At 34.0% G+C, this 27,985-nt stretch overlaps 3 protein-coding genes across 6 annotated transcripts; all 3 read right to left on the reverse strand.

The window, feature by feature from the left end:
- Positions 1–8,560: 8,560 nt before the first annotated feature.
- On the reverse strand, positions 8,561–13,207 carry LOC120192169 (acyl-CoA-binding domain-containing protein 1-like). 2 transcript variants are annotated; one of them, XM_039195001.1, is made up of 6 exons: positions 12,588–13,207; positions 12,092–12,197; positions 11,854–11,954; positions 9,307–9,398; positions 9,104–9,201; positions 8,561–8,819 (listed from the first exon to the last, which is right to left on the reverse strand). In XM_039195001.1, the coding sequence occupies exons 1-6, from the start codon at positions 13,076–13,078 to the stop codon at positions 8,664–8,666; spliced, it is 1,044 nt and encodes a 347-aa protein (XP_039050932.1). In that variant the 5' UTR covers positions 13,079–13,207; the 3' UTR covers positions 8,561–8,663. The 2 variants fall into 2 exon arrangements, with proteins under 2 accessions (XP_039050932.1, XP_039050931.1); XM_039195000.1 differs by having other exon boundaries at positions 11,854–11,957; positions 12,588–13,206.
- Positions 13,208–15,772: 2,565 nt separating this feature from the next.
- LOC120191950 (glucan endo-1,3-beta-glucosidase) lies at positions 15,773–18,695 on the reverse strand. Of its 2 annotated transcripts, none has more exons than XM_039194811.1 (4): positions 18,531–18,695; positions 17,468–18,444; positions 16,101–16,422; positions 15,773–15,982 (listed from the first exon to the last, which is right to left on the reverse strand). In XM_039194811.1, the coding sequence occupies exons 1-4, from the start codon at positions 18,613–18,615 to the stop codon at positions 15,960–15,962; spliced, it is 1,407 nt and encodes a 468-aa protein (XP_039050742.1). In that variant the 5' UTR covers positions 18,616–18,695; the 3' UTR covers positions 15,773–15,959. The 2 variants fall into 2 exon arrangements, with proteins under 2 accessions (XP_039050742.1, XP_039050743.1); XM_039194812.1 differs by having other exon boundaries at positions 17,468–18,446; positions 18,545–18,694.
- A 5,141-nt stretch (positions 18,696–23,836) lies between these two features.
- Positions 23,837–25,660, reverse strand: LOC120191759 (thylakoid lumenal 17.4 kDa protein, chloroplastic-like). Of its 2 annotated transcripts, none has more exons than XM_039194679.1 (4): positions 25,487–25,660; positions 25,122–25,246; positions 24,480–24,726; positions 23,837–24,177 (listed from the first exon to the last, which is right to left on the reverse strand). In XM_039194679.1, exons 1-4 carry the CDS (start codon positions 25,608–25,610, stop codon positions 23,954–23,956), a joined length of 720 nt encoding a protein of 239 aa, XP_039050610.1. In that variant the 5' UTR covers positions 25,611–25,660; the 3' UTR covers positions 23,837–23,953. The 2 variants fall into 2 exon arrangements, with proteins under 2 accessions (XP_039050610.1, XP_039050611.1); XM_039194680.1 differs by having other exon boundaries at positions 25,122–25,250; positions 25,487–25,659.
- Positions 25,661–27,985: the final 2,325 nt, after the last annotated feature.

Here is a 27,985-nt window from a genome sequence, read left to right on the forward strand (position 1 = left end):
TATAAGATAAAGTTTAAATTTTAACATCATAAATGAAACAAATTAGATTACAAATAATTTTTCTTATTATAAAACTATGTAATACCACTATCTTAAATTTAATAAAGACATATTCAAAATATTACCACATAACACTAACAGGGTGATTCAAGTGATAAGTAGATTGATATCTCTTAAGCGGATCTTGAGTTCGAGTCCTTTAAAACATTTGTCTGGAAGTGAAAAAAGAAAAAAAAATAAGCGAGAGAAGGAGTTAAAGAAGTCACAAAAAGGTGCTCTTGATAAATTTGTGTTTAAAAAGGTTGATTATCATGAAATTTTGAATCAATCAACTGAAAATTTGCATACTGAAAACCCTGGAAATTCTGAAAATGTGAATGATGAAGTGAATGATCTAATTGACTTTAATGATGTGCCAATTGATGAAAATGTTGAAAATTTAGGCATTGGTGAAGAAACACTTCCTCATTTGAATATATATGATCCTATAAATTAGGAGAATATTGACAATAATGCGAGGGATATTTTAGTTGAAAAGGGCCCATAAGAGAAATGGATCTTGAATTTCCTATTGATAAATATTATAGACATTTCTCATATACATGTTATTCTAGAAAGTTGAGCAATGGTGAGACTAGTGATAGAAAATGATTAGTTTATTCCAAAAATGTTGACAAAGTATATTGTTTTGTTGCAAGTTGTTCAAATCGATTAGTAATGTAAGTTTTTTATCAAATGATGGCTTAAGTGATTGGAAACATATTAGCCAAAGGCTTAAACAACATGAAAATAGTGTTGAACATATGACTAATATGAATACTTGGAATGAATTGAGAGTAAGATTGGATAAAAATCAAACAATCGATAAAAATTTGCAAGAAGATATTATGAAAGAGAAAGAGCGTTGGATACAAGTGTTACAAAGAATATTTTCTGTTGTGAAATATCTTGCTAAACATAATCTTGCATTTCGAGGATCCAATGAAAAATTATATCAAGATAACAATGGTTTAGCAACATTATCTATTGAGAAGGAGATGATAGAAAACATTGATGTTGATGTTATTATCAATGACTTTGTATCTCAAAATGCTAGAAGAAACTGTTTCTTATGAGAATTTGTGTATGTTGTTTTATAGGTGAGAGGCGTCAATTTTCGATTGAGAGAAATGATTCTAAGAGATGATTGAAGACATGATAGGAGTAAATTGAGTGAAAAATTGTGATGTCTCTTTATATATTTGGTAAAATAATGTTGGTAATGTAATAGAATCTACTTGTATAATTTTTAATGAAAAATTTGTTTGGCGTTTACCGAAATTTAATCTTGAATTTTAAGTTATTTTTTAAGGACCCTTATCTTTTATTTTGCCTAGGACTCTTAAAATGTCAGGATCGACCCTAATTAGAGTATATATCTCATTTACTCCTCCTTCACTTTCTCATTGTTGAAATTTGAAAGAAGATTCTCTATCGTCATAAAATCAAAGGGGATCTTGAAGTTGTGGTCTTTTTATGATTTAAAACAAAGAGAAAATAACCTCAGTGACCAAAAATCTCATATAATATACGATTTTAACCAACTTTTTCCGGATTTACCAAAATGACCAACAAAATCGCAATACGATCGCTAATTCGCAACGCGATCTCCATTATCGCAAATCAGTTTCCAGATTCGCAACGCGATTATTACTATCGCAATGCGATTTTCCAATTTCGCGTTGCGATTTTCCCAATTCGCAATGCGAATAAGTAAATCGCAATGGGAATTTGGAAAATCGCAATGCAATACTGACTATCGCAACGAGATACTGACTTTCGCAACGCGATACTGACTTTCGCAACGCGATACTTACTTTCGCAACGCGATACTAACTTTCGTAACGAGATAATACATAATCGCAATGCGATTTTCAAAGCGCCATTAGTATCGCAAAGCGTATTTTATTTTCAAATTCCAAACACGAATATTAATATATTGAAACACTGAACCGTCCACAGTATATCCCGTAATCGTAACTCATAACCTAAAACCTAAAATCACAACTCAGTCCCATCTCCATCTCTCACTCTCTCACCCATCTCCGACGAAATCCGTCCTCATCTCCGGCGAAATCCGTATATCTCCATCTCTTAGAGCCACCCTCACAATCAGAAATGGAAAATCAACCAAATCAACCACCGAGGGTTAGTTTTTTTAATTATTTTCTTTTTGAAATTTTTGCATTATTATTAGGTTTTTCATATTGAAATTGATGATAAGTTTACTGGTAATTTCAATAATAGATTAACCATTTCACTTAGATTGCTTATTAAATCAACCGAGAATCGCAACGCGAAATGAAAATCACAACGACAAAATCGCAACGCGATTTTATTCTCTCGTTGCGATAGTCAAATTCGCGTTGCGATTGTCATTTTCGTGTTGCGATTTTCATTTTCAGAAACTATTCTTCTTCTGCAAATTGAAACTTGAATGAATTGCATTACTTCAACCAAAAAACAAAGACAAATAAGAAATTCACAGTGTTTCAAATTTAAGTTTGAAGAATAAACTACTATTCTTTATGTTTATTATTGTTTTTGGTATATCTTCACAGTGTAGTTTTTGGTATATCTAACTTAGTATGTTTATTGTTTTTGTAGAACTTTTATTCGGCTCAATTGACCTTAAGAAATAAAGTCAGCCTGGCCAAAACAATTGCGTCGAAGCTTTCACCTGCACAAAGAAAAATGTTTGAGGATACTTGCTTCGGGCCATGGCTGAAAGTACAACATCCCAGTGGAGATGCGATGTTGGCACACCTGTTTCTTCAAACCATGACTAGGGATCTACCAGATACTATACAACGGCGTGATGAAGAGATATGGTTTGATTTTCCACCGGCGTATACGTGTTTTGGGCGGGAGGAGTTTTGCTTAATCACCGGTCTACGCTTCGGACACGATGATGTAGGTCGGTACACTAGACACATTACCCGCCCATCATGGTTATCCCGGGTTTTTCCTGAGCTGGAGAGGCCGAATCTATACGTGGAAGACCTGACGAGATTATTGAATAAGAAAGATGGTTTTACTCGGTTCACCCCAATGGTGCGAAGACTTCGCAAGAAGAAGCCCGACTCACCTGTCATCCCTCAAGAGTCCCCTCCAATCGTTTAAGAGGCCCCTATCATCCCTCAAAAGTCCCCCCCACCGTTCAAGAGGCCACTGTCATCGTTGAAGAGGTCCCTCCCACCATTCCAGAGCCCGATTCACATGGGGTAATATATCAAATTATTGAGAAACCCCCACCGTTGCCGTACATGATGGATGAGAGTTGGCTCTCGTATGAGTTACCGGCTAGTACCCTTCCGGTATCTGAAGTGGAGAGGAGACAACTACCGGAAACAATTCTGGATAATACCCTTTGGGCTAAGACCGCAGTTGATTTTTATCTACATGAGCGGAGCCAAGGGTGTTACACTGACATAAGCAAACTCAACGATGAGATGTATTTGTTGCTTAATCGGTCTTGGTGGGGTGTGTTATTAGGGGTTGAAGACAGTGGCTATTTCGATGGGGAGGTAAGTCTTATATTTGTCTTATATATGATTTTGATTAATTTTTTTTAAAAAATTAATATAATTCACTAATATATGTCTTTTTTTGTAAAACAACATATCGATTCGTGGGTGTCACGTCTTCTAATAATAAGGAAGCTTAGGAAAAATAAAAAAAATTCGCGATATACAATAATGCCGGCTGCTTTTCACGCAGTTCACTTGAAGAATCAACGATATGAATCATTTTCGTTGGGCAATGGACAAGCTAAACTTTATCCTGTATGGTGGGAGGTCGATAAGGTTAGTGTTTATTTTTTAAATTTTTTAAAGGTGTTCATAAATAAGTGCGCAAATAAATGAATTATTACTTATGATTGCAGGTGTTTATCCCTATTTTGGAACGTCGTCATTGGCTTCTCGTCCAACTTCAGCTCCCATCCCTGAAGATAATAGTATATGACAGCATGATAAATTACATATCACTGTCTGATTTGAGAGATATTATCAAGGGATGGAGCTCTCATTTGGCTAAATTCTTGGATGGGATTAATTATTGGACTCATTCTGGACACAAGAAGCCAAAGAAGTTCAATGTCACAGTTGTCAGAGACGAGACCGCGCCACAACAATTACCGGGAGCCAGAGGGGATTGTGGTCCTCTCGTATGCATGTGCTTGGCGCGTTTGACGACGGGAAGCACAGAGTTTCTACCTCCCACCGATAGAGATAGTGCTGCAGTAGGCTTGTGGTTTCGGCATTATATGGCTAGAGCGATATATTCGAGACGCTGCCTACCTGCATCCGCGTTATGAAAGTATCCATTGTTAATTGGTAAGTCAAATGCAAGTTTTGTTAACATATATACTCCTTTTGGTTTGAAAATGTTTGGTTAAGTACCTAGAATTCAATAATTTGTTGTATGTAGGTTTTAGATGTGTAGGAAGTCTTGTTTGAGCAAATGTTTGGTTTTTGCAGGTTATTCCTTAAGTGAGCTGCGTGAAATGGATGTACGGGTGAAAAAGTTGATTCATTGATTCAATAATTGATGAGGAAATAAGAATTATTATTATTTTTGATTATTTAATTGATTTGTAAAAAATGATTTGTAAATGTTGATTTGTTTAATTGATGTGTACATAATTCTTATTTGTTCTTGTTTAATTGATTGAAATGTAATAGTTGATTTGTTGATTTCCAATCTGCATTATGTTGAAGGAAAAACAAACTATCGCAACGCGAAAATGGCTATCGCAACGAGAAAATCGCAATGCGAAATGAAAATCGCAACGAGAAAATCGCAATGCGATTTTCATTTCGCTTTGCGATTTTCTCGTTGCGATAGCCATTTTCGCGTTGCGATAGCCATTTTCGCGTTGCGATAGCCATTTTCGCGTTGCGATTTTCCCGTTGCGATAGTCAAATGAATGTCTAATAAGTGATAACAACTGAACATATCATAACAATGTTCAAACCTAAGTTACTAATACATGCCTAACTGAAAATTTTAAAAGTGCACACATAAAATACACATAATACAACGTTTGCATTTAAAAATCACCTAAGTTAACAGTCCCAAAAAGTGAAGCCGGTTGTGATTGGGATTTTGAAGATGATTGCGATTTTGATTGCCTTTTGCTTGACACCATATGATCTTTGGATTTTGATGAGGATCCATATTTTGGTAGAGGAAAAGATGATTGTGATGGCACTGGTGAACCACATGTCAACCTTGTATGATCACTTTCCTTGCACCGACTACATGTCAATCTCTTCTTCTCTTCACCCTTAGACGGTATACGATCGTGACTTTTTGGTCGGCCAAGTAGCCTTCTGTCCATGGCTGGTGGCAAAACTGTTTGTAAGTCATCTGGTATGTCTCACTCAGAAGGATGTTGCGAAACTAAAACCTGTTGCGAACTTTGAAAATCGCATTGCGATTCTGTATTATCTCGTTGCGATAGTCAGAATCTCGTTGCGAAAGTCAGAATCGCGTTACGAAAGTCAGAATCACGTTGCGAAAGTCAGTATCGCGTTGCGATTTTGTATTATCGCATTGCGATAGTCAGTATCGCATTGCGATTTTCCAAATTCGCATTGCGATTTACTTATTCGCATTGCGAATTGGGAAAATCGCAACGCGAAATTGGAAAATCGCATTGCGATAGTAATAATCGCGTTGCGAATCTGGAAACTGATTTGCGATAATGGAGATCGCGTTGCGAATTAGCGATCGCATTACGATTTTGTTGGTCATTTTGGTAAATCCGGAAAAAGTTGGTTAAAATCGTATATTATATCTGATTTTTGGTCACTGAGGTTATTTTCTCTAAAAAAAATGTATGGACATATTGTTATTAATTATTAAAAGACTAAAAATGGAGCAATATTAAAATTCAATGTTCAAACTAAAAAAAAGGTTAAAGCTCAATGGCCAATATAAGAGTGTAGTTAAAGTTAAGTGATGAAATTTGTAGTTTTCACATAGTTTACTGATACTATTATATTTTATTGTATTATTTTCCAACAAAGTTTATTTTAGTTAAAAAAACCTTTATTTATTTTACTATTTAAATCAACTTATTAATCTTACGTAATATTTAATTATATCTGACAAGTTTTGTAAAAAAATATAAAAAAAGTAAAATTTATACTAATCTTATAACTTCATAAAAAAAGTACAAAATAAAATAATAAATTTTAAAGTAACATCAAAAGCATTTTGGGTCCACTTAATTAAATCTATCACCTTAATTTTGAGTAATATATATATATATATATATATATATATATATATATATATATATATATATATATAGTAAATGAAATCAACTTGACTATCGAGCATAAATGAAATTAACGTGATTAAGCTAATTGTACCTCACAAAATTTTATGAGAATTCTCACCTGAAATGGATGAGATATAATTTTATGTTAAGAATGCGAATTTAAAAAATTATATTAAAAGTTTATGAAGTGTAAAATTATAAATTTTTAAAGGAATAAAAGTAAATCATCACTAAAAAATATAAGCTAAATAATGAGAATTTAATTTTTTTTAAGGAATATAATCGCATTCAAACACCCTCTCAATCTATTCCTAATTCAAAACTTTCTCAAGTCTCAACTAGAAAGTGACACGAGGAAGATTTTGCTCTTGAAATTGTATTAAGCTTTCTTCCATCAATCAATTGTGCATTCAAAAGTATGTGTGTACATGAATTTAAATAGTTGTTCAATATCAAAATATTTGTTGTTATATAATAGTATCAATATCGTCTAAAATTATTATTATATGAATTATATACCTACAATGACTATAATAATATATGTTTATAATTACGATAAACACAACTAAAATTATAATCATAACCGTAACTTAAATCCATATCCGGGTAATATATTCGGTTGCTATTGGCTTGTACCAATTCTACATGTTGTTTAAGTGGCCCAAGTTATATAGTTGGCCGACGTTTATTGGCAAAAGGTAAGCCAATTCAACGGCTGAGATTGTTTTCTAAGAAATGATGTTGACGTGAAGTTGGATTCTGATTACGGTTGAAACTTCTTGGTGAAGCAGAATCCATTTCTAGTGTGAAATTACATCAGTTTTTCTGTTGAATAATTTGATGTATTTGTAATTTAAAATTTTCTTTTGGGAATATAGAAATAATTTTAAAAAAATTAACCTTTATTTCAAAATGACGATCAAACTGTTAACGTACAACCCGGTATATTTTTAAGGAAATAAAAAAATAGTTATACAAAAATAGATTTTAAGAAATTAATTTATTATAAAATAATGTAATGGCTAAATTTGAGTAAATTACTTGTTTGACCACTTAACTATTTACATATTTCAATCGAACAATATGTCATCAACATTAACATTTATCGGAAGTGTTGATGTGTCAATTAACAAAATCGATATAATTATACATTATTAAATTTTTAACATGTTACAACTTGATTGGGTACAGAATATAATGAAGAAATAATATTCAACTAAAATGTTTGAACTCAAAACTTAGCATCCACTAGGCACGTCTAAGCCACTGGATTGATCATCTCACTTGTTAATGAGTTACAATATTTTTCTAACCTATTATAACTAATGACGGGAAAAAAAGTAACATGTTTGAGGGGAGAATTCAAACCTACAAATTTAAGGGGGGTCTCCAAGCACCCAATCCAAGTTCATATCTTATCATAGTTTTACTATATTTCATACATACATACATACATACATACATATATATATATATATATATAATCATTAAATTGATTTTTTAATAGAAGATAAAGTTTAGATTTTTATATTTTGAAATTATTATTTTTTAATATTTTTGTATATAATCATTAAATTAAATTTTTAACATAATTAATAATTTTTATTTCTATTAAAAATAAAGTGTACAACTCAATTAATAATTAAGTTTAATACGTGCCTCAGAGTTTCATTAGGAAAGAGTTTTGATCAGAGAGTCATGGAACATTTCATTAAATTAACCAAAGCAATGCTTGGAAAGCACAATAGGGCATTTAGTAGGCTGAAGAGAGAATACGAGGGTCGAGAAAGAGAGATAAGGATACCAGCATCCGATCCGTGCCATGGAGATCGAGTCTCGATCTCCATTTGATAGAACAGATTTAGAGCAATCGAGTCTCAGTTTTATCTCATCTGCCATAAGAGCAAAGTACTTAGGTCAGTACCTACATCCAGCATACAATGCACGACATACATACCGATAAATGTTATCACCATTCAACCCTTTGAAGGGTAACATCCAATTTCTCCGGATATGCCCGGCTAGGCCTGAAGGCTTTATCCAGTGCATTCATTCAACTCATAATGCAACAACAAAAGAACGTATTTCAATTCCATTTTACCGGCTAAACTTTCCTTAGCTTCCAACTCTCTCTTTGATATAATGGAGGTAGAGAGAACAGTAATTAAGGAGGTGAGGGCAATGAACATCATAGTGCTCCACATTAGCATATAACTATGTTATAAGAGCAAAAGGATAGCTTGTAGCCATGTACATCCATGAGAAATTTTTGAAGTACTTGAGGAAAGGCGAACTCGGTTTAAAACACTGATCAACCAGCTTTTCCCGCACATTACAACCAAGGCCAATCCGATTCACATAGGTCAACTGGAGAGTTGCCATCGTTATCCTTCATATCTTTGTCTGCATTTTGTTTTACAAGAAATTCGGCAATATCTTTCCTCTCACACATAACAGCATAGTGCAATGGGGTTTGGCCTTCATTGTCCTTCCATTAGAAAAACAGAGAATTTAACGGCACTGATTAGAACACCAGAAGAAGAAAACGAAAAATATACGAATAAAATAGCAAACCATTCAATAGGTTCAAGCTGATGCATAAACTGCCTGAAAACAACTTTTTCTCATAACTCCGGTACGCTTTTGAAAAAGTTCAAAAACATTGCAAACCCGATTATTTCTTTCCTTCTTTTTATGCATAAGATATGAATAGTTTCAGCACATATTAGGAGGTAAAAACAAGTAAAACAGTGAGAGCAATACAATAATTACCTTAGCATTCACATCTGCGTTCCTGCTAACAAGTGCTTCCGTGATTTTAAGATGGCCACGATCTACAGCCCAATGCAACGGTGTCCTGCCTTCACTGTCTGCAAGCAACATATGCAAGGTAGTTACATGGTAAAGCAAGTCATTCAAACCCCTATGAGAGTATAATTTTTAAAGGGACAAAAAACAACTAAATAGAAACAAACCTTGTAAATGCACGGAAACTCCACTTTCAATGCATTTAAGCAAATTATCCAGTTCTCCTTCTCTGGCAAAAGTATGAATTGCATCCATTTTCCTGAAAACAGTAAGTAGCATTCCCATCAAATCTATTAAATACTAGAAAACAATAGACTATGCCATAAATAATATTTAGTTTACATGGCATGAGGAAAGTCTTTAACTCGTTAATGAATTACTTAGCATTACCTCATGCTAACAGGAACCATTCCATAGTTAAAAAGAAAGTGCAAGCATTTCAACAATCAGCACATAGAAACTTACAACTCCTAAGACGTCGAATACGAAAAGGCAATGTCAATGCTTCTGAATAGAATTTAGAATAAATAGCGAAAAACAAGAATTGAGAATATAAATCACAAATCGTGGAACAGACACATTCCATATTCATAGTCCAAGTTAAAGGGCCTTTTTTTTTTATAGAAAATAGGCCTCATTAAAAACCCCCTTTTGCACCCTCCATGTTATACAAGTAACATGAAGGACAAATAAGGAGGAAAAGAGTACCTAGAAATTTATAGATGAAAACTTTAGTACATCATAAGCAAACCCTCACAATCTGCTACCATCCTCATGGATTTCATAAAACTAAAAAACCACAGCTAAACACAGAACAAATTCCTACACATCAACACAAACAAACAGTAACCAAAACATCACCCTATCCCATCATTAGCTAATTTATCAGCTTCCCAATTTGCAGCCCTCAAGATATGCCTAATAATGATATCCTTCCCTGCCATAAGAGAGACTATATCCTTCACCAATAAATGAAAATAGGAGTGCATAACCCCAGATTCTTTATCCACTTCAGAGCATTGCTTGAATCTGATTCAAGAATAATCCTCTTATTCAGAACAAAACTGAAATCTTCCAAGAGACATAACCCCCTCTTAATTGCTAATAATTCTACCAAGATAGGAGGACCACCCCCAACTCTTTCTGAAAACCATTTAATCAACATGCCCTTGCTGTCCCGAATCAGACCGCCAATACCTCCCTTATCCCAGCCCTTTGTCATCGCTCCATCAACATTTAGCTTTAAGAACCCATCCGGAGGAGGGACCCAGCAGATTGAATGTGGATTACCATTTCCCTGTCTTCGCACTAAATCAGCAAGTTTTAAATCACCCACAAGTGAGTCTAAAGGGACATGCACCTCCTTAAACTTTGCAACAAAACCAGGAAGCTATTCTAAAACGAACAATAAAAAACAATCTCACCCTATCCATCTTTACTTTCTGAAAAATGATCTCGTTCCTCCATTTCCATACTGACCACATCAACTCCCTTGGAATAAACTTCCAGATCACTGAGTTCGGGAGTAAATCATCCCACAAATTCAAAAAATCCATGATGTTATTTGGAACACAAAGGACAAATCCCAAATATTCAAAAATTTAGACCACAGACCCCAAACTACCTCACAATGCAAAAAGAGATGCGTAACTGATTCCATTTCCCTACCACACAAAGAGCATAGAGGATCATCTATCCCAACCACACCTCTCTTCAGTAGTTCCTCCTTAACCGCTATTCTCTGATGAGTAGCTTGCCAAACAAATGTCTCCACCCGTGGAGGAGCAATCCCAACCCAAATATGCCTCTCCCAGGTCACTCTCTTTTGCTCACTACCATCTTGATCATAGAAAATGTTGATACAAGATTTAGCTGAAAAACAGCCCTCTCCATTCCCTGACCAAATCCAACAGTCTTCTTCACATGGAGATAAAGAAATATTATTCAACATAGCCATCAACTGCAACCACTGATCAACCTCCCAATCCGACAAATTTCGCCTCATTTGAATGTCCCACACCCAGCCAGCCCCATTGTTCACCCTAAACTCCATTACTTTACCCGATTTATTACTCGAAAGAACATAGAGTCTGGGAAACTGAATTTTCAGCGGTACTTCTCCCAACCACACATCATTCCAGAACTGAACAGAATTCCCCTTCCCAGTCTTCAGCCGCATATTCTTCCTAAGACAATCCCCAAAACCATCATCGGAGAAGAAATTTTTAACCACACCTCTCCAAATCCATGATGCACGGACTGGCCAGGAGTTCCTTTGATATTGGAGGATTTAATTGCTTGATGACTCCATAATTATATTGGACTAGATAGGCAGGTGATAAGAAGAACAGAAAAATAGTATAACAAGAAGAAATTTTTTTTACTATCACATGTAGAATCGCACATGGTTGACTTATATCCCAAGAAATGAAATTTTTCCTATTCAAATTTAGATACTAAACTTGCATGTTTAAAACCAATTAGGCCATCATATAAAATAGCAATTTCAAAGACCTAGATTTTTCTCGAGCAAATATGGGACGCCCTATAACAAGGTCAAGTTTACTCTGTTACACAGACTCTAATAATATTTCCAAGTTTTTCCATGTATTTGGAGGGACTTATTTCTTACCTTGTAAACCTCTACAAGGCATAAGTAGAGTTAAGGAATAGCAGTTAGAAATATCAATATGATGAAGTTTCAAGAACCTTACAACTCATTTCCAGATTCCTCTTCATATATGAAAGAGCTGAAAACTGGTCCCATTGGTCCTTTGGCATCTTTACTTGCAGTACCATCAGCCCCACCTTTGGTCTTCTGCGAAAAAAAAAAAGGTTGAGAAACCAGTAAATTAGTAAAACAGCGAAAACTGAAAAGAATATAGATACAAATAAACAGTACCATAAAAAAGGAAAATAGTAGATAGAACCACAGTAAAATTAAAATCGCACCATAGCCGAACCATCAGCCCAAGTTGGATAAAGCTCAGTCACGATATCAATGTATTTCTGCATTGCGTCCTCCGGAGGCATAGCACCCAATTTATACCATGCTTGCCTAAGAATAAACAAATAACCACAATCAACAAATAGGACTATAAATTTTCTCAAGCAACTTTCAATCATTCAGGTCTTGTGTTATGTAGTAGAAACAATTCTTATACTAAATGTAAGTGCCTTGCATCTAGGAGACACTCAAACATTTGATAATTGAATAAGAAATTAATTAAATGGTCATCAGTTTTACCGAGATTTCTGCTCATAACAAGTTCAGTTTTGAATCATGAAAACAAAGTTTAGCTAGTGAATTAAAGCAAATTATACTCAGCAAGCTCATCTAGGCATTCACATCTGCGAAAATAATAAAAACCCACACAAACCAAAAAATTCACGAAGAAACTCAATAGGAAAAAAAGAGAGCAGAAAATGCCAAGAAACACAGCTTTACCACTTAGCACGAGCGGTCATTTTCAAAGCGGAAGGCTGAGGAGCAGTGCAAGGTCCTTCGGTAGCAATCTTGTACAAACCATAAAGCTGCAACTGAAACTCATTTGGAACCTTCTGCGACAACCGATCCGCTGCCGCAGCAGCTACAAACGCCGTCGCAGCACTAAACGCATCATCCAGCTCCGTACACTCAACCCCTTCCCAATCGTCATCATCCTCATCAAGGCCATCGCTGTCGTTCCTAAGACTCCCCAATTCGGCGACCACCGAATCCGACTTGTGCAGTCCCTCGCACGGATTACTGAGAATCGGGTCGGACCCGGGTCCAGAGTAATCGATCTTCACGTAGCCTTGGACATTGCTGCTTCGGTTTCGGGTAATCGAAAGGTTATCTTCTTTGAAAGAAACGAGTAAGGAGATTAGCTTAGCAAGAAGATAAGAGAAGATGAGACCTAGGAAAATCGATTGCAAAAGCTGTTGCCAGTCAGCCATTGAATCAATCAACAAAAACCCCGAAATAAAATCAAAACCCAACCCTAAAATAATAATAAAAAAACAGAGGAAATGATTGATTCAGTTTCGCATATTAGTAAAACTAAACCTCTGTAAATCTTTTCGAAAATTGAAGAAAAAAGATTTAAAAAATTCCCCTTTCTTCTTCGATTTTATATTTTTCTTTTAGGAAATATTGGCGCCGGCGGACGAACAAAACAATGGTGTAGACTTCAATATAATTGACAAGGACGAACCAAGTGAGGGCGTAATGCGCACAACTGGAGTGGGATCCCGTGTTTCGCGGACTATGACTATTTGTTGTTGTGGACAGGTGGCTCATTTGCAGTTGTGGACTCAGATTTATCTTTATCTTAATAGTTTCTGTTTTTCTTTTTCCATGTCACGTGTTGGTCACGTGATATACAGAACTTTAAGGGGTCAATTTAATTTATGTCAATTTAATGCAGTTGGAAAATAATAAATATTCTCACTAATCTCGATTGCATAAAGTGGAAGAGAAAATTATTATTTTTAAAAATATTTTTCATATTATTAATGTTTTAGTAAAATCATTTTTTTTATAAATATGGGGTAAGTACATGGTAGTATCTGTTTAAAAATAACTCTCAGAGTATGTTTGGTTGGAGGAATGTGAGATTCTCATGGGAATGAAATCCATATTCTCCCGTTTGGTTGGTCGAGAATGTTATTCCTGGTAATTTTACATTACTAATAGTGGATTTTTTTGGGATATATTACCGGGAATATCATTACTTCTCTTTCTTTATGTATTCTTAGATTATCGGCGTTTTAGACTAAAATGCCCTTATATTTTTTTTCTTCAAAAATATCCTTATTCTTTCATTGAATAATAAAAATTCTATGAATGTTAAATTAAAAATTTATCTTTAAACTATTTTAGATTTACAAAAAAAAATATATAATTAAAATTTTATATGAAGTTTAGGGGTTAAAATAAAATTTTACCCTTTAATTCAACCTTTTTATATTTTCAATTTTGTAAAAAAACTATATAAATTTTATGAATTTAAATTTTTTAAAGAAAATATATAAATATTTTCCAACTTAAAAAAAACAAATATATAATAAGGACAATTTGGTAAAATATACATTCTAATAATATTTTATTCCTTTAACCAAACACGATAATCTTACATTCCTGCAAAACCAACCAAACACAAAATACAACATTCTCTGGTAATCTTTTATTCACACTGATAATATTACATTCCGTGAAACAAACGCAACCTCAATATTTTGACATTAAACGCTCATAGTGCTCAAATCTAAAACCACAAGGAATAACAACAATTAATTTACCATCAAAATCATTGGGGTTCGTGCAAATCATCTTTAAATTTATTTATGTTTTATTTAATATAAATTTAACACGTTAAATATTTAATCGAATAAATAATTAAACAATTTTAATTTATTCAAATTTTGGTGTAAGTTGTCCACGCAAGCATAAATTATCTATTACACTTTAAATATTTTTTAATATTGAAAATTATTCAAACCAAAATTTTAGATATTCAAAAATTTAGAAATTGCAATCTAAATCTAGTCTAAAAAATCCATTGATTGATTTTTCGGATCAAATATATGAATCCAAATATAATACTTAGAGTTTTTTTTATAACCGTCGATATTCAATTTATTAATTAATTAATTTAGATCGAGTATTTACGCTTTTGTAATTTCATATATGAATCTATTGCAATCACCTCTTTCTCACCGACAATGCTAACTGAAGTCAATGTTCATCTTCTTAGGTAACCAAAATATTTGGTATCCCTTTTGTAATTTCATATTTACGCTTCCCTGCTTTTGTTCCAAACTGATCTTTTGTCGAGCCTACTCCCCGTAAGTCGAGGTTTACTTCGTCCTTTTTGTAGATGTTTTATAATCTTTTGATCTTTTCTCATCACAGTTCTACATTTGGTCTATGATTTTCTTATAGATCAGAAAAGAAGAAAGAGAACGGCGAAATATTTAGCTTGGTTTCAAACAATCAAAAACATGCGTGGTCATCTAGTTATTTTGCTAAATCCCTTTATTGTTCAAATAGCCAAAAATATTTTCTGGGAATAATTTTTAAAAAATATAATTCATTTTTCAAAAATTGTTTTCGGTACAATAAACATACCTTTAATTTGATAGAAAATTTAGATTTGAACTGTATATTTTGTGGGTTTATTCAACTTCCTTTATACATCTACTATATTCTATATATATTCAATTATTCATGCATATTAACACAAACCAAACGATCTTGATGATAAATGAATTATTGTTATTTTTTAATATTATGGGTTCATATACCATGAATGCTAAGAATTTGAGTTTTTAATGTTAATTGATCTTATATCCAATTTGATTATATATTTTCCATGAGTATATAATTTGAATTGTTCATAAATAAAAAACGATTCAAATATTTAAACTTTTAAATCAGATAAACGAAATAAATCGATCAAATCAAATTTTTTTATACACATCTAATTGGAAGGACACAGAATGTACAAAACATAAATTCTAGATTGAAGTACATGGACGTAACATTACGTTCTCGAGAAGAAAAAAAATTGTACCAATATAAGTAGAGAGACAAAAATTTAAATATTTATTTTTATTTCGAAGATATAGTATTTAATTTGTTCTGGTCGTACAATTAACATTTCGGATAATTTACTACATGACCATGCATGCACTTAAGCCTGCGTAACATACCCGAGCAGCCCTCCCTGTTTTCTTGTTTCGTCTTCTGAGCTATAGAAAACTAAAAGTGAAAACAGAATCTCAAAGTGAATCATTCATTCATAGTTTCATGTCTTGGTTTGCGGCACAAAAGCCATCAGTATTGGCACTTTCCATAACCTGCAACAACAACAACAACAACGAATAGGGATCAAACAAAGATGATAGGAACAATGGCGGATCTAAAAATTAACAACGATTATTTAGTTGTCAACAGTATCTTAATTTGATTTATTACTTGGATCGACGTCGGTGATGGCTCCGGTTTGGTCGAAATCACAGTCGGACTCGTTCTTTCCGGTGGATTGATAGTAAGCATTCATGGCGAAAGCGGCGTGGGCTCGAACTGTGTTGGGGAGGAAGCAGTCACCGCCTTGTTGAATCGGTTCGCAGTCCAAACCCAAGCCACAAACATAATCGACGTTCCTTTGCAAAGTGCTTTCGTCGGCGCCTGTTTTAGGAAGACACCATCGTTTTCCTTTAGACGATCTCGGTTTTGGATTTAACGGCGGAGTCTTCGACGGAATTGGGGTCTGGTTGTTCGGAATGGATGATCTAGCCTGTCAAAGCCCACCATAAGAATCAATCAAATTATCTGGCTAAGTATAATCAGGGGTTCATTGGTTAATTTTAATCAAATTACTCGATTAAATCAAATTTTAATAATCGGTTAATTATATATTATATTAGTTAACTGTTAAATTTTTTAAAAATTTCAAACTTGAAATCAGTTAATTAATTAAATTAACTGAAAATATTAAATATTGATATATATATATATATATATTAAGATTAAAGTCGTTAAGAATTAAGATCAAATCACTTTTTAATTACACAAGACCTATTAAAATTTTAAATCCAATCAACTCGACAGATCTATCCTATAGTGGAGGTGCGATAAGGGACGATAGGGGCCGATGGAGATCAGGATTCTACAAATTGATAGGTTCTACTGGATATTAGAGGCTGAGATGTGGGGAGTATAGGAAGGATTAAAAGAAGCCTGGGAACTAGGTGCAAGGAAGATAATAGTTGAGGTAGACAATAAAGAAGTATGAGAGAACATGCAAAGGAGAGAACAATCGCAACTAGAATTCACGGTAGGCCATCGTGTTTCAACGATGCTGCAAAAGGATTGGGAGGTCAAGACCACCCACGTGCTTTGGGAAGGAAATCAAACAACGGATAAAATGGTCAAGATGAACCTAACAATAATTGGATACCTACACAGGTTCACTACACCGCCTGTTGAATTAAGGGAACAACGGGACATTGAAGGATGCATTAGTGATTATATTAGGTAGGTTAGGATAGTTTGTTTATTAGGTTTCTTTGGTTACCGAAATTTTTTTAAGTCCAATCAAATTTTAACTCAAACGAGAAATATACATCTATTAAATTAAAACTAATCTAATAAAAAAATTATAGAAACTTTTAATTAAATCGACAGAATTAATTAAACTTTATTCGATCTAATTTATAATTTTTTTAAAAAATAAAATTGATTAACAATTAAAAAATTAATTAATTTAACTTTAAATAATTTAATTCGTCGGTAACCAAATTAACGATTTAAACGCCCTATAATTAAGTTTAAGAACATACCGTGGGCCTTAGGATCCCGATATCATAAACGGGTGTCATGTCTTGTCGGAAGAGACCGAAGTTTCTCTCAGATGTCGGACCCGGCTTAAGATCTTCATTGAAAAGCGCAAAAATGTAGGTCTCGAAAGTTCGGTTCGGCATCAACGGTGTGCCGGCACCGGACGATACGTGTCGCATGAGATTGCCATTGTATTCGGCCGCAACGTTTGCATCGACGCCGACTTGGGTAGAATCGCCCATCGATGGCCAACCCGTTTCGGCTATAACGATCTCGAGATCATCGAAACCCAGGACTTTCATGGCGGAAAACACCGCATCTAATTGAGCATCCAACATGCTCGTATAAAGCAACCCTGTATTTCCGTCCAACACTCCAGCATTTGGCCTAAACAACGCATAATCAAGCGTATCAGATGAACAGCCAAAAAACGGATACGGGTTAATCATAAACGGTGAATTCGTAGCTCTAAGGAAGCTAAGCAATGGCTTCATAACATGAACATCGTAGCCCAGTAGGAATTTTCCGGTCGATGGTGGGCTCGAGTTCGAGAGAACGCCTAAAGAATGCGGCGTCGATACTTGGATTCTCCGGTCTAAAGAAGCCGCCACGAGGGCAGTGTGGAGGGTTTGCATAGCCGGAACTAGATTTCCGATCAACGATTTGTCCGCCGTCGTTATCACTTCATTGCCGACTAAAATACGAACTATACTAGTCGTCGGCGTGTAAGGTCGAACATTATCTTCCACCCATTGTTGCGCGAAACTCAGCTTCGTGAGTCGAGGGATCAGATCATTCGGAACCGTTACCGTCACGGCAATGCCGGTGTGAGCAAAGGCTTTTAAGATGTCGGGGTTGGCATCGTAGAGCTTAACGCGGTTGATAACAGTGGACTCCAAAAGGAAATGCGCCACTTGCGACGTCGGTGGAAGGTTATTCGCGACGGTGCCATAGTTGACCCCAATGTTCCCTTCAACTCCTACAATAAAATAAAAAAAACTTGCATAGTTTTGAATTACCGATACCAAAGTTTTGAAAATGGATCAAATCCATAGTTTGTGATACCTGGAAATAGTGCTGATGCAAGGAAAAGAGAAATCACAGTGAGGAATAACATTGAAGAAGACAATGGGATGAAGGGTTCGGCCATTGGTAGCTTTGGCGTGTTACAGGAGGAAGTGATAATGGTGCATTTAGGGGTAATGATGGGTGAAGAAGATGAAGTTTTAGATGTTTTTCTTTGAGGTTTTGCGATTTAACTTTAATTAGTTTTGCGATTTAACTTTAATTAGTTTTGCTTGCTTTAGGATCTAATCTTGTATCATATGATCCTTTGATTCTAATTTACGTGCCTGGAATTTATTCATACCACATATGTTTAAGCAAGGTATAGATTCAATCTTGGGTAAAGGAGACAAATGGTCCCCCAACTATAAGTCACTACTTTATTTAGTCTCTCGACTATTAAAAGTTACAAAATAATCTTCCGACTATAAGGTTTTACTTTGTTGAGTCCCTTAACTATTAAAAGTTACAAAATGGTCATTCGACTATTCATATGTATCAAATTTGTCATTTTCTGTTAAAAAATTGATGATCGCCTGAGTTGAATGTTGACATGTTAATCGAGATATGATAACATATGATCCTAGAATATTAAACAACTATACCTGTTAATCGAGATATGATAACATCTGATCCTAGAATCTTAAACAGCTATACAATTCAAATGATTCTGGAATGAAATTTTATCATATCCAGTTAGCAAACTAACTTCCATATCAAATGACTGTCAAATTTTTAACAAAAATGATGAGTTTGGAATATATGAATAGTCGGGTGACTATTTTGTAACTTTTAATAGTTGAAAGACTCAACAAAGCAACACCCTATAGTCAAGGACCATTATGTAATTTTTAATAATTGAAGGACTTAACAAAGCATTGCCATATAGTCAAGGGACCATTTGTATACTTTACCCTTCAATCTTTTAAGTCATTAATTAAGGATAATTAACCAAGACACTGATATTTTCTTAATAATTTTGTATAATTTTTAATTTATATAATAAATTTATGGGTAAAATATAGTAATGGTCACTAAACTTTTCTAAAGCTTTCATTTAGGTCCCCAACTTTTAAAACTTTCAATATAGTCCTCCAACATTTAGTCCGTTTGCAATATGACCCCCTCCATTACATTGTTGTTAGTACATTTTCAGGCACTTGCATTTAGGTCCCCCAACTTTTAAAACTTGCAACACAGTCCTCAATTTCATTCTAAACCCTAAATTCCTTTTCAATCTTGAATTTCCTTTTTCACTCCTCTCTTCTCATTTCCAGCGTAACTTTCAGTCGAGGATGCATGAGAAATTCTAATCTAACTTTGAATTATGTGTAGGTGTTGACTTGAATAAGAGTTCATTGAGAGAAGACTCGACCAAGGGACTATCAGGACCATCAATGATTCAAGGTGTAATGTTAGATACATGTCATCTTAGGTGAAGCATAGATGTTCAATGAAATGCCTGCGAGAAAAAATGGGGCTAGAAATGCAGAGTTGATAAATACTACTAAAATGAACTATGTATCACTGTTGAAAGTCACCAACAAAGCTGGAATTATTTTGTATAAATGACATATGATAATTTCTTCGTTTAATCCTTGTGGTTAAAAATTTTCCAACAGATGATCAAATATAATGAAATCTCAAACAGCGCATTCACCTCTCAGTCTCTTTTGCAACTCGAAAGGCATCATGACAGGGTCAAGTAGCTGCTCCAAATATACTACCCTGTCATGATGCCTTTCGAGTTGCATGCATGCAGAACTGTCTTCTAAAGCTATAATTCAATACAATTCAACTGTAAAATTTCCAAAACATGTAAAAAAATCGAATTTGTTCACGATATATCAGTCTCATAATCAACATGAACTTATTAAAAAGAATACGAGCTCACAGGACGCAGAAAATAATAGGTCGGATCAATACAATTCCCAGTAAACTAGTACCAGCAGTCTTTCGGATTGAGCCTGACGATTTCACTATGTCGATACTCACAACCAATTCCCTGATTTAAAGAAAAACCAAACAAGAAGATAAAAAAAATTAGCCTAGAACCCTATTTCACTTTTATTCTGATGGACTGAATATCTTTTATAAGGAGTACTAAAAGTTTTATTAAGAAGAAAGGAAAAAAATTATATGGTTTTGGTTCAAAACTATCACTGAATATCCAAATCATTGACATGCAGTTCCAGAAACATAAAAATTTCAACAAAAAATCACATAATGCGAGCTGAAAATGGGAAAGTGCGAAAGAGGAAAAGCTTACTTCCGGTAGCCCAAAAGAGAAAATAAATATCTTCTTGCAAGTAAGGGGAGAAGCTAAGAAATAAACGCAATTGGTGTTGTGTTCCAGCAATTCTTCCTCCATTTTTTTCTTTTTAAATAAAAAGATGAAAGACAGAGTACTGTTTGGGTTTACAATTTTACATTGCGGAAAATTAAAGAATAAAAACCAAACGAGAGTGCATGTGAGCGAAAGAGACTGATAGGTGAATGCGCTGTTTGGGATTTCATTGTATTTGATCATCTGTTAGAAAATCTTTAACCACAAGGATCAAGCGAAGAAATTATTATATGCCATTTATACAAAATAATTCCAACTTTGTTGGTTACTTTCATACTTAGTTCATCTTAGTATTATTTATCAACTCTGCATTTCTAACCCATATTTTCTCACAAGCATTTCATCGAACATCTATGTTTCACCTGAGATGACTTGTATCTAACATTACACCTTGAATCGTTGATAGTCCCGATAGTCCCTTGGTCGGGTCTTCTCTCAATGGACCCTTATTTAAGTCAACACCTCCACATAAATTCAAAGTTAGATTAGAATTTCCCATGCATCTCCCACTGAAAAGTTACGCTGGAAATGAGAAGATATGAGAGAAAAAGGAAATTTGAGATCGAGAAGGAATTTGGGGTTTAGAATGAAACTGAGGACTGTGTTGAAAGTTTTAAAAGTTGGGGACCTAAATGCAAGCGCTTGAAAAGTTCAGTGACCAAATTGCAAACATACTAACGACAGTGTAACGGCGGGGACCATATTACAAACGAACTAAATGTTGGAGGACTGTATTATAAGTTTTAAAAGTTAGGACCTAAATGAAAGCTTTAGAAAAGTTCAATGACCATCACTATACTTTACCCTAAATTTAACTATCCATATTTACGTATATTAATCTAATCTGAATTAATCAACTTAAAACAAATAATTAAATTTGGGACCAGATCTTACTTTTTAGTTGATGATGGCAGGGAATAATCTTTTCTTCTTACCTGGAGAAGGTGTTGTTGAAAGGTTAATTGTTGAGTTCCTTGTTTCAGCTTAAATTGGAAGGAGCTGGTTTCATAAACATTTTACTATTACTTTTGAAAAGTAAAAGGAATTATTCAAGTTAATATAATTAGAATCAAATAAATTTTGATAACAAATTGAATTATATTAGTTGTTAGTTTCATGATGTTCTATGTTTTTATCAATTTAAATTTAAATCCAATTAAATTTTTACTCTCTTCGATTGGAGATAAGTACTTAATGAGTCCTTATTATTTTGAACTCAGATAATTTACTCCTCCCAACATTTGATTTTAATTTTGTCCCTAATTATAATTTATAGCCTTAAACGTATATTTGATTCTTGGACTAGGTATATTCTTCCCAATTGGCACCTAAAGATACTTTTGCTCTCAAATTGGTATCCAAACTTTAATTACATTTAGGGGAGAGTATTTGATTGAGTTGAGTCAACTAATCAAAATTCGAGTTAGTTAAATTGATGAGTTCTATTTTGTAACTCAAATTTTATTTGAATTTTGTTAAGTCGAGTCGTTCGAGTTTTTATTTAAATTTAAGGGTAAACTGCACATTTAGTGCTTCAACTATTACTTTTGTTTCGATTTAGTCACTTAACTTTGTTTTTTCAAAATAATACATATCATTTAGTTTAGGCTTCATTTTGGTCCTCTGCAGTTAAAAATTTAACGTTGATGCTAACAAGGTATTTTTAAATAATTTTATTAATTTTCACATCAATTTCTCTATCATAATAGAATTTTTAACATTTTTTCAATCAATAAGATGGTGACACATCTTTGACGCCTAAGACGTTTTCTCGGTTGAATAGGCACCTATGCCTTGACCATATCCTTTGAGAATTTTAACTAACCAAGTGGTGAGAAATTCTTCCTGGGTTTAACAATATGCAAAAGCCAACACCAACAAGGTTATGAAAGCCTCCAAGAGAAGCGATAAAGTAAAGAGACTAAGAAACTAAGAGTAAATGCTAGAGTTTTTACTAAAAAATAATGGAATGAATACAAATGAGATGGGAGAGCCTCCCTATTTACAGTTGAATCCTCTTACATTTAACGACTTAGATCTAATTACATCGATAACTTACATTGAATCTTATCTTATTAAGATCTCTTTGTTATCTTATTTATCTAAGGTATTCAAATTCAAATCAAACTATATCTACATTGTCTCTTTAGTTTAAGGATTTTTCTTAAATTAAGAGAACATGTCTTATCCTTTAAGGACTTTTTAGTATTCTCCAAGGAACGGATCAAGTCTGGTGGCTTATACAACCCCAAAACGCCTCCTAAAATCTATTGGGTGAATTTCAAAGCACAAGTCCTGCAGACTCAAATTCGTGAGCCGTGACATTTCCTCCACTTAATCTAACAACATCCTCGTAGCTTCACTAGAATTTGCTTGGACTAGTTCACCTTGGATACTTCTTAATGCCTCGAGTTGCTTATGTCCCTCATAAGAACGGCTCATTCTTGGCTCATGCTGCCATGTAAAATCGTTTATGTTGGGAATCGATGTTCGTCTCCTCCTTGACAGCCTTCATAATGATGGGAATCGATCACCAGACCCCTTAAATTGTAGGCATGCAACTAACCGCTAGGCTAGGGTTAATTTTTCTATTACCAATAACTAGATTTAACTTATACTAAATTATAACCACAACATAAATGAATTTGAATGACTTGAAATTCTATTTTTTTTACAACATATTTGATTGATTGAGTGAAATTTTATCTTAATCCACTATCATATTATTACTCACATGTAATAATAATTTCTTGTATTAGTAGTCATAGGATAATATCCTAATTATGTGTTTTGTTTAAGTAAAATTATTATTTTTTCTTAATAAAATAAATGCTTTTAATTTTAAAAAAATAATCTTATAAATTACAATAATTAACCAAACGTATCACATTTATATATTTACATCCAACTCCATTCAAGAGCGCGGTTGATTTTATTTTGCAGACAAAAGCCACATCAAAACCAGAAATAACAGTTTCTCAATACGAATTTAATCTCAAAATGACAACTTTTCTTTAAAAAAAACGAAGCGAAAACTGAAATTAGATAAGACAGGAATATAATACATAAATAGAAATCATCGACAACCCAACTCAGCTCTTCCTTCAGCACTGATGGTTTTGTTTGTACAAAGCTTCTGAAGATCAATGTAACCGATAATGGTATCTTCGAAAACTGCATCTTCGAGCTGAGCATTGTCGAAAGTCGATCCAGATAACACCGTGTTCTTGAATATCGCTCCTTGCAGATTCGCCTTCCCGAAATTAACTCGATCCAAAACCGCATTCGAGAAGTCCGTGCCTGCACATTTAGGTTCATGATGCAAAGCTTAAAGCATCCTAATTTTATCTATGTTATTCGAACTCGAGTAAATATAAAACAAGATTACATTTCCAATACGAATATATCAAATTTTTACATATAGTTGGGTTATCATACTCGAATGTCCGTATTCGTATCCGTGTCCTAGTAAGTGATGCATACATATTTCAAATGCAAATACTTCAAGAAAATCTCTAACCATATATAATTCTATGTAGTGTCAGTGAATCAGATGATGACAAATAATGAATTATAACATAAAGAAGATAGAGAAGATTTACCTTTGAAGCTAGCTCCAACAGCGTAAGCCTTTGACATCACAGCTTCAGACATGTCTGCACCATCAAACTTAGCATCCGCCATGAGCGCAGCCGAAAGAGACTTCCCCTTCAGGTTCGATTTCTCGTTAGTGTAGTCGCAGAAGCGTAGATCGAGCGGCTTATCATACACACCGTTTGCCTGACCTATCGTATTACCGACAAACGCACGCTCGCATCGGTTTGGCTCAGTTGACAACGGAGGAAGCCTCTGCATAATAAATCACATTGTCAGCAGCCTTTTGACATTGTAGTTTTGAAACATCAGATGATATTGGAACATTTGTTCCCCTATCCCACAGGCATCCTTCACCAAGCAAGCCAAGTTTTTCATATAAAATTTTCATAATTTCTTCTTTCAGGCTAAGACACAAACAGCAAATGATTAACAAGTGCCCCTAACTGTTTTGATCCTCGTATTTACATTTCTAGATCTGCCACTTATGTGTAACTTCATATTAACGTCTTACATTTCAATATATCGTGTTTCATTCATATTAAAAGAACCGGAGAAGACTATCCTATTGAATTAGTGTGTCCATTGCAATTCATAACCCAGAAGCTTTGAACCTAAACAGATGCAGAGAAATGGTGAAGATTTTCAACCTGATTAGCAGCAATTACAGGCGAGGCTGTGGCAACGGCGCATACAGCAAGAAGGCCACAAGCTACAGTCCTCATTTCCTTAAACCCAGACGAGCGTTCCTCGGTTCTGGGAACACTTTTGCTAGCTGCTTCCATGGCAGAAAACCGGGGGGGGGGATTACATATCAGTATCAGAAAACTAAAGAGAAATACTCACTTAAACGAAACAAGAACTCAAACAAGATAAAACCCCAAAGTCCAAAACTTGACTTAAACTGAAAACATCGCCAACAATTGACATTACCCACATAACGGGATTTACTTCCAAGCTCGAACCCATGTTCTAAAATTCAAAAACAAGGGGGAAAAGTAAAAGAATTTGTTACCAGAAGAAGAAGAACTGATTCTGAGAGGCAAGTGGAGTCGTTGAAGACGACAACCATGGCGTTTCGTTGACAATCGTAGAGAGGATAAAGCGTTGTGAGAGAGTGGAGTCGAAAGGGTCATCATTTTTGTGGGTTTATAGTTTCTTTTTCCTTTCTCTCTTTATTTTATATATCAGTTTTTAGTTTATCCATTGACGATGGTTGTAGTTGCAGCAGGTTCATACATCTATCTTATTTCTTACCTGGCATGAACCGTAGGATTTTGTAACCTTAGAAGATTATTTTAAGGGTAAATTACATCGATAGTTACTTATATTTGAATAAATTTATCTTTTTTATTCACGTTTTAAAAATAATAATTTAATTATTAATTTTATCGATTTATAATAAATCTGTCACTTATTCATAACAACAATTATCAGGATAATAGAATATTGATGTAGTGTGTTAAGCCGGATGACTTGGAACTGTTTGATACCACATGAGATAATAATTTTAATTGATGTTTGACTTTCCTCTTTAAAGATTTTAGGGACTGTTTGTTTGTCTGTTAATGGAATCATTCAGCGTTGAATGTTGAACCGTTTAGTATTCAACGCGTTTATTTCGCACCTCTAAATGATTCAGTGTTGACTGATTCAACAAAACAGTGTTGAATGATTTAACACATAAGTATATTATGAATGATTCAAAGTCATTATCAAACAACATGTCACATTCAGAGCTAATTCATACAGAGCCTCTGAATAATTTAGCATTTGAATTATTTAGCGCTTAATTATTATGAAGTAAACAAATATCCCCTTAGTATTCTTGAACATGCATATATACCATATTATTAAATTACAACCACAACGCAACATAATGATTGTATCGTAACGTTTTTCAAAGTCACTGTGATATCGCAACATCATTCATAGTATAAAATCATAATTATTTTTATGAAATAAATCATGTCCTAACATCCGTAAAACCGACAACTACGATCGTATTTTAGTACTATACTATATATCAATGTCTCCTCTTTAGGGAGGACTGGTAAAATTCCTTCCTCTGTAACATACCAATCAATTGTTTATGCTCGCTTGGCTTGCACAGTAGCCGTGTACTAGTTACTGTTATCATACTTGCTAAACAAGTTGTTTTTGTATACGATCACCTATGTCATAGTTGGGTGTCCACAATTGCAAAATGGCACATCTCATCTTCTCCTTTTCTTGTGATTTTTTTAAAAAAAAAAAATTATCCTGCAAAGTTGTAAAAGAGGATTTGATTTTGAAATTGATAAATTATATATCCTTAGGGATTGAGGTCTTCTTTAAAGAGGAGAGTAAAATCCTAATGTTTTATTTTAAAATAAAAATACATTAACATTTTATAGAATAATTACTTTGTCTCTTTTTTTTTGGGAGCATTTTAGCCTGTATCATTTTATTTTAGATTAAAAAATATTCCTATTTTGAAGCGTTAATCGTGTGTTATTTAATAGTTTCTATCTATAGAGATAGTTTTTTTGCCCCAATATGAAACGTTGGGGCCAAAATATTCAATATATATATGGGCTAAAATGATTTTTTGATAAAAGTTGGGGACTATTTTTGATATTATGCCAATAAATATATATGCGCTAAAAGTGGAGTTATTGAAACATAACCCATTTACTGACTAAAATAGCAAAGGAACACAAAACGGTAATAATATTTGAAGGCAAAATCGTTTAGTTTTCCATATTGTACCGTCCATCGCTTCTTCCTCAAATCCTATGGTTATGGCTTTGAATTTCAAAAACCCCATTCTTTGAAATTTTCGCTGTAAAAACAATCACCAAATCACTGAAATAGTTTCTTCAAAAAAGAATGGATATGAATCAAGTCGGCTTTTTGTCGTGGCTGGGAAGCAGCGTCGCCCAAGCTTTCTTCGAATCGCTCGAACGATTCGCTTGCATAGATCTAACGACTTCCGACGATGCCGAAGATTCCGAGGCCCATTATCGCCCTCTCATGTTTTCCAGCTTCAATTCTGTTTCGTCATCTGTTATCTCTAGGGCCGTCACTAATATGCCCACTTCCAACGACGTCTCTAATCTTGCCATCTAATTTTCGTTTCTTTTTTAGTATGATTGGGTGAGGTTTTTCTTGTTCTTTTTGCTTGTCTGGGATTGTTGAAATTTCGGTTTCGTGTGGAATTTTATGGAATTTCAATAGAAAACTCTCATTCAGGATTGTTGAATATTGATTATTGAGAAATATATGATCGAATTAATATTCAATCAATTTCATTAATCGAAAACGTTTCATTCCTAAAATTAGGAGAAAGTGAATGTTGAAAAAAAAAATTGGGGGATGATATCAAATTAATTAGGGAAATATATATATATATATATATATATATATATATATATATTTATAATGATTGGCAACGTCGTCGAAATGAGAACGAGTTCGACAAAGATATTGGTAGCCATGCTCCATACTTTTTTCTGTTTCGGTACCAAATTGT

The sequence above is a fragment of the Hibiscus syriacus genome, unplaced genomic scaffold, assembly GCF_006381635.1.
Source record: "Hibiscus syriacus cultivar Baekdansim isolate YM2019G1 unplaced genomic scaffold, ASM638163v2 tig00116971_pilon, whole genome shotgun sequence".
Classification (NCBI taxonomy): Eukaryota; Viridiplantae; Streptophyta; class Magnoliopsida; order Malvales; family Malvaceae; genus Hibiscus; species Hibiscus syriacus.

Excerpts from the sequence above, each read along its gene's own strand:
- LOC120191759 (XM_039194679.1), bottom strand. The coding sequence starts at position 25,610 with ATGATGACCCTTTCGACTCCACTCTCTCACAACGCTTTATCCTCTCTA. Across the intron at positions 25,247-25,486 it reads AATCAGTTCTTCTTCTTCTG|CTAGCAAAAGTGTTCCCAGA; the intron begins GTAACAAATTCT and ends CCATGGAAGCAG. Across the intron at positions 24,727-25,121 it reads CTGTAATTGCTGCTAATCAG|AGGCTTCCTCCGTTGTCAAC; the intron begins GTTGAAAATCTT and ends TTTATTATGCAG.
- LOC120191950 (XM_039194811.1), bottom strand. The coding sequence starts at position 18,615 with ATGGCCGAACCCTTCATCCCATTGTCTTCTTCAATGTTATTCCTCACT. Across the intron at positions 18,445-18,530 it reads TGCATCAGCACTATTTCCAG|GAGTTGAAGGGAACATTGGG; the intron begins GTATCACAAACT and ends ATTTTATTGTAG. Across the intron at positions 15,983-16,100 it reads CATCACCGACGTCGATCCAA|GTTATGGAAAGTGCCAATAC; the intron begins GTAATAAATCAA and ends TTGTTGTTGCAG.
- LOC120192169 (XM_039195000.1), bottom strand. The coding sequence starts at position 13,078 with ATGGCTGACTGGCAACAGCTTTTGCAATCGATTTTCCTAGGTCTCATC. Across the intron at positions 11,958-12,091 it reads GGGCTGATGGTTCGGCTATG|AAGACCAAAGGTGGGGCTGA; the intron begins GTGCGATTTTAA and ends TTTTTTTCGCAG. Across the intron at positions 9,399-11,853 it reads GAGGAATCTGGAAATGAGTT|GAAAATGGATGCAATTCATA; the intron begins GTAAGGTTCTTG and ends TACTGTTTTCAG.